At 41.2% G+C, this 6,553-nt stretch overlaps 1 protein-coding gene across 1 annotated transcript; it reads right to left on the bottom strand.

Annotated features, from left to right (window-relative positions):
• Positions 1-653: 653 nt before the first annotated feature.
• On the bottom strand, positions 654-6,484 carry NAT1 (N-acetyltransferase 1). Its single transcript, XM_059481687.1, has 2 exons — positions 4,750-6,484; positions 654-2,828 (listed from the first exon to the last, which is right to left on the bottom strand). The coding sequence occupies exon 2, from the start codon at positions 2,821-2,823 to the stop codon at positions 1,951-1,953; it is 873 nt and encodes a 290-aa protein (XP_059337670.1). The 5' UTR covers positions 2,824-2,828; positions 4,750-6,484; the 3' UTR covers positions 654-1,950.
• Positions 6,485-6,553: the final 69 nt, after the last annotated feature.

Genomic DNA, 6,553 nt, shown 5'->3' with positions numbered 1-6,553 from the left:
ATCTTTCACTGTCCCCTGTCACCCCTTCTTGGCTCTCAGTTCTTTATCCCTATGCAACCATGTGTGCACCCAGGCCATGAGCTGCCACCACGGGAGCTGGCACACACCAAGCCCAGCAGAGATGACTCCTGGGCCTCCTCTTCAGTGATCATCTTCCTCATCCTACAACCTTTTCATCTAGGCACCTGCAGGAACTCACCATCTCCAATACCACTGCTGCATTTGTTCAATATTGGCCTGTTTAGTTCAAGAAGTGTCAGGTAACAGGTTCCAAGGAACAGGTAACAAGGGACTGGATGTCAGGAAATGCCATCCAATTATACCAGGGAAAGTTTTGATTAGATACTAAGAAAATCTTTTCACAGGGTTGGAAAGGACTGGAAGAATGTCAAGGGCAGTGGTGGAGTCACCATCCCTGGAAGTGGCACCTGAAGGGCAGAGTTTAATGGTGAACATGGTTGTGACGTTGGGTTGATTGTTGAACTCTATGATCTTAAAGGGCTTTTCCAGCCTCAGTGATCCTGTGATCCTAAGAAGTCTGAGGTGGGAAGGGGTGGCCAGCAGATCAGCAGCATGAGTGAACAGCCCTCACTTGGCAGATGGGGTGTGCAGGAGTCAGTGCAGCTGGGGGCAGCTGTACCTAAAACAACTCATAATGTCTTTATTTTCCTTTTATTTATTTTCAGGTATACACTTACAGCATTTGTGAGATTAATGATCAAATTATGTCTTTGAGCAGAAAGACTGTTCAGTGGGAGGAATCAACATTTGACTGATATTCAGGCTTATTACAGACTGGGGAGAAAGAGTGTTTTTTGGTGTTTTTGCTATTTTTTGATGCATTTAAGAATGTTTCCCCTTTCTTAGTGGTTTCCTTGGTTGGGCTTTTTGCAGAGAAGCATGGTAGGAGACACAACATTTTCTGGAAAATGGGGAAACATGATTGTGAAAAAATAAAAGGTTTCCTTTAGGCTGGCTTCTTGGGTTTTTTCACTTTGATACAGATGAACAAACACTAATGGCATTAAAGCTCCTGTGCTAAGTGGTACCCATTCAGGACAGGCATATAGACACTCATGTTTGCAGGACAAAATTAAGGGTATAGTTGGCTTAGCTTCATACACAAATATAATGCAGTCCTAAAAGTACAGAATTTCCACCCCTTGTGGGACAAAAGTAAATCTAAGCCAGCTGTAACATTTAAGTCCTAATCGCAGTTTACAGGATGATTATATCTCAGAAACAAAGCTTAGTAGTTATCTCCTTAGAGCCCATCAGCCACGATACACTGCAATATAAAGAATTTTCATCACCAGAAGAATAGTACATACCAAAAATTGCTTGGGGCAGTTTACTGCAGTAATGGCCAGAGGGATGCACATGATGACGATTTTCATTTTGTACTATGGTTTGTCTAAGGATGATGGTGAAAGAATTATGCCTCCTAATGCTCTTTTCGGAGATGACAATGTTTTACTCATATTAAAGGTAGAGGAATGAGATGAGCTGTGAGTGGTTTGATCTTGTGAAAAATGAAGTTTTAAATGTGTGCTTTCTTGTCTAAATGCTCACAGATTACTTGTCTCCCTATAATAACCTTAGAAAATGTGTTGGCAGCATATCACAATTAATAATCCATACTCACGTGCTACAGGCAGTCCAAAATTCCCCAGACATATTTCTTACCCAAGCTTATAACCAGATTCAAATCAAATCCTACATTTGTGCCAAAAATTGAACGGCAGTCATCTCCCAGCAAATAATTTTACCTAACTGACCCAAGAGTCTTAAATCCCTGATTTTTCCCAAAGTGAAATTCACATTAATCTCATACTAATGTATATATCCTTCAGTCACCTGCAAAAGAATCCCATAACCTTGCAGTAGGGATTGCACAGACAGTGGAAGCTGCTGTACCCACATAGCCTTACTGTAGGTTTTCCTGGCCATCTAGATTGTGTAAGATCCTTTAACATTAATGGGGACAAGTTTTCTCTCTAGGGTGATGTTAAATTTCTCTTTGAGGGTTTTTTCCACCTCTTCATCTTCAAGAGTTACAAACTCCACCAGATCCATGTTTTCCTTGTAGTTGTACGTGGTCTCAGTGAGCGTCCACCCAATCAGCGCCCGGAATCCCTCGGTGGTCTGCAGGGTGCAGATGGACTTCTTTGTGAAGAGGGAATCTGGAGAGGTCTGGAGGTACGTGCATTGGAAACGGAAATCTTCCACTGTCCGTGGCTCCAGGCTGAACATATAAACCTTGCGACACTCCTTCTTCTCCAGCAGGTCAGAGTTGGAGAAGCTCTGGTTGGGGATGTATTGTTTCCGTCTCATTTTCTCCAGGTACCAGACGCCGTTTTTCTCCGTGAAGCGGAACACGCCGGGAGCCTGGGGCTGGTCTTTCCCTGACACGAGCTCCATGGGCTGCCACATCTGGTAGGACACCCCAAAGCCTCCATCAACGATGTAGGCTTTGCCATCGATGACCACCTTTACCACCAGGTGGGTCATGAGGGTGGCGTAGGCGTTCTGCTGGGGGTTGAACACGTAGGCTCCCAGGAAGCTGGTGTCATAGCCCAGGCCCTTCAGCACCCAGCCCAGCAGCTGGTTGTTTTCCATGCACCAGCCACCCCTCTTTCTCCTCACAATCTTGTTGTAAACGTGCTCCAACTCCAACGTAATTTTCTCCCCACAGTGAATGCTGAGGTTTTCGAAGGGAACAGCACGGATGTGATGCTGGAATATATCGGTTAAAGTTTCCAAATCTTGTTTTTCAGTGGAGCCTTTATAGCCAGTTCTTGCAAAGTACTCTTCAAGGTTCATCTCACCTGTAAAGGAAGGAATTGTGTTTTGGTTTCTTTACATCAGTGATTTATGATGCTGTGAAAAGCTGCCCTGGCTCTGCCAGCAAAGATTCTTTAATCTACTGAACCTCATCAGAACAGCTTTTAAAGGAAACAAGCATTCCTATCAAATGGTTCCCTGAGCAAAGAGCAGTGCACACGAGATTTGCTTTTGTCTTAGAGTCATCCCTCTGGCAGACAGCTGATGCCATTTCACTTTCATACGAGGTAGCTGTGAGATTAGGATTTCCTGTATTTGCATTGTAACAGCAGGGTTAAGAAGAAATGTAAGGTCTTGCTGGGGAGTGTGTACAAGGGTTCATGAGAAATGGTCTAAAGTCACTGCTCAGTGACAGGACTGTCACTGGGGGAGGCAGTGTCTGCCAGTGGGAGGGAGGACATTCTGAGCTAGGATTCACATGTTCTTTGCATGAGTCTGCCACTGATGGACGTGACAGTAAATGAATCGCTTGTTCAGTACACTCTTCCACCACTTACAAAAAGTTAACATGAAAAGTAAGTGACAAGCTTTATTTATTCAGATAACTGAAAAAAGTCTGACTTTTGAAAGTCTCAGACCACCAAGTCTTGTGTCTGCTCAGAGTGTTGTAGAAACTCATTTTGGTGTTGGACTAATGGATCTGAATGGAGGGAAGTGAGTGGCCTAAAAGACAAGGAGCACATCTCCATTCCCTCCTGTGCCCTGTGTCTCACAGGCCACTCTGAAAATGAACAGGGGTGGCTTTACTCTCTCTGGTCCTGAGCTTTCTCAAAGCCCATCAATCCTTTAAGTCAGCAGTGAACTATTGAATGTTTACTGCAAACTGGAATTTCTCACAATGATTCTCAGTGGCAGATTGATGCTGTACATATTCATGGTGTGGAGGCAGCTGTCCCAAGTGAACAGAGAGTACCAGCAAAATCTACACATTACCTGCTACAGAGAGGAATTAACTTCCAGTGATATCTAGGTATGTTGTTGGAGGATATATTCAATGTAATAATATTTTTTAATATTAACATAACATAAAAGTCATGGCACTTTTGATTTGCAGAATCTGAGCATATCTGATCCTATCACTCTGACTGTGAATGCTAAATAGATCACACCAGTGTAAAGCTGGTTCTCAAGTTTGTATTATTTGTAATTTCTTTGTGCAGCTCCATAATATGCTTGATCAGCACTAGATCTGGACTGCAGGAGATGAAAGCCACTGTTCTTTTGAAATGTGAGCGGACCAGATGAAAAGGCAGGTACTGAAAAGGTCGTCCCACAAACGTGGTTATGATTTATGTACAGAAAAACATCAGCAGGAGAATATTAAAGGTGCAAATGAAGGTGTTCATACAAAAGTATTCCTTACCAGGATTATACACAGTATCAGCAGTTCCACTGTTGAAAATATGTTATCTTCTTTATCCTAATACATCAGCACATGGACTTTCTGGGTTGTACAATCCAGAGTCTGTAATTTTTTAAGTTGTTTTTAAAAAGCTGTAATTTTATTCCCTTAAAGCAGAATCTATTGATTATTAGACTGAACTTTTGCTTCCTTTGCACTTGCAATGCTTCTAAATAAATTCAAGTATCTAAAAGCACGATTTCCAACAAGAAGTTGCAGTTCTAAATTTATATCTACTATTGTACCTAAACAAAGGAATCTATTTTATAGTGAAGCTTCTCCTGAAGAGTGAAAGGTAGAAGAATTGAAGTTGCACATCCCTGTTTTGCCCTCTTTAACAGCCCCTGTTTAGCAGGTGATATTTTAGCTCTATATCCACACATTTTTAGGACATTTTTCCTAGAGAATGTTGCTTACGTTATTGTCCATGACCTTTACCATCATAAAAAAACCCAGGGTTTTGTATCTTTCTTTGGAGGGGATTTTTAAGAAAATAAACTTACCTCTTATGAGATCCCGTTTTATTTATTGAGGTATTCAGTTTCTGGGGGGTTTATTACAGGGGCAGCAGTCAGTGAAGCCAGGAGTGGATACAGATTGTGAGGGTTGTCTTTCTAAGCTCTGCTGGTCCTCGCTCCTGAATCTTAAATTCCAAGAAAGGGCAGAGTCCACCCAAATAGAATTCACATTTTTGGACTTCGCTGATCCGTGAGCAAATTAAACTTTGTTTCTTCCTATTAGTAGATGTTTATGCCTTCCCCTAGTTAAGACCAGAATGAACTCGTTTTCTATGTAAAATAATTACAGTAGGCAAGTGCAGATGGCGTTATAACTTTTTTAAATTAAATATTGTTATTTTGCAAACCAGCACTTTGCAGTGGAGGGTGTTCATCTGTGCCCTGGTGGGTACGCTGAGGTGCCAAGGTGTTGCAGGCTGAGCTCCATGGATGAACAAATGGCCCTTCTTTGCCCACACAGGAACTGTTTCAAGCTGTTCAACTCCTCAGCTGTAGCAGGGAGTTATTGTGGAGCTAATGAATGCCATGGCAAATATTTATTTGCATCAAGTAATGCATTTCTGCTCTAAAACCTGGCCTCCTGCATCTCCACAGCATTGCAGTGCTGTTTATTTAATTGCTGTTCATTTAATTCTCCGTGGTCAAGCCCGTCCCTTCTTCATTGGATGGAGGTGGAATATCAGAGGAGGCCTCTGGGAAAGGCAGAGAGCACATTAGACTGCACCTGGGGAAGCACCTGAGTTTTAGGCACATCAGGTAGGTCTGTGTGGTTGATTAAAACAAGAATCAAAGACTTCTCCTTGGCTGATGTTCTTCTGTCACCCTCTTTCATGGCACGTCCTGTACAGTACCACAGGTATCATCAGGGAAAAGGCTTCTGTGTCATGGGTGTCTTGCTGTGAAACCACACTGGTGGCACATCCTCACTTCCAAGGGCTTTCTTTTGCATCCACACTTTTTAAGGTGGCTTTTGTGCAGAATACTGTTTGTAATAAATATGAAGATTTTATCTATAATACCATCATCTCCTCTTGACATCACATGAAGGTGTGGTCCCAAAAGTTTAGATCATAGTGTGCAAAGATTGATCTAACTTTTTTCCAGTTTTGATACCAAAAGCCTGATTTTTAAGAACTGTTGAATCATCTCATCTTCTACAGATTTGATTTTGAATTCAGAGACACAGATAAATCAGAAAAAGTGGGTACTCAAAATTAGAGAGATTTTGGGGAGGGTTTAGGTACCCTTGGATAAATATCTTACTTTAAGTCAGTTTCTGCAAAGGGAACAGGACTTAAGTCTTTCAACTTTTCATAAGCTAATCAGCACCTAATGGTGGCTTGTTTTGAGAAAGTCTTAACCTTTCTTTTTTCTACAGTATTTAAAAGCCAAATTCAGCTCAACTTTAAGACTGTTAAGAGAAGTGAATAATTTGTAAAAGATTGGAAATAATGCCAAAAAACTTAGAGGTCTTTTCTGTAAAATGGTAACACAACCTCTCCTTCTGCATAATTTTGGTCTCATTTGCCACAAAATATATCTGCAATAAAATGAGTTCTTGAGAAGGTGAACAAAAAGTTAAGGAGTCAAAAACCAACTTCCATATGAGCAAAACAGAGCTAGTAAGATGTCTTGGTTTCTAAAGAAGGAGAGGTTTAATAAAAAATATGCAATTCATATATGCAGTTAATTAGCAATGTACTGAAATTTACCAAGATTTGTGACTAGCTCGAGTTAAAAATGAGATTATTGTAATTAATGTTAATTTTAGAATTTTCCTTTTGGCTAT

This window comes from Ammospiza nelsoni, chromosome 13 (genome assembly GCF_027579445.1).
Source record: "Ammospiza nelsoni isolate bAmmNel1 chromosome 13, bAmmNel1.pri, whole genome shotgun sequence".
NCBI classification, from domain to species: domain Eukaryota; kingdom Metazoa; phylum Chordata; class Aves; order Passeriformes; family Passerellidae; genus Ammospiza; species Ammospiza nelsoni.
The sequence above is the reverse complement of the archived record's forward strand: the minus strand, read 5'-3'. Positions and strand labels throughout refer to the sequence as shown.

Coding starts and splice junctions, on each gene's coding strand:
- NAT1 (XM_059481687.1), bottom strand. CDS start 2,823: ATGAACCTTGAAGAGTACTTTGCAAGAACTGGCTATAAAGGCTCCACT.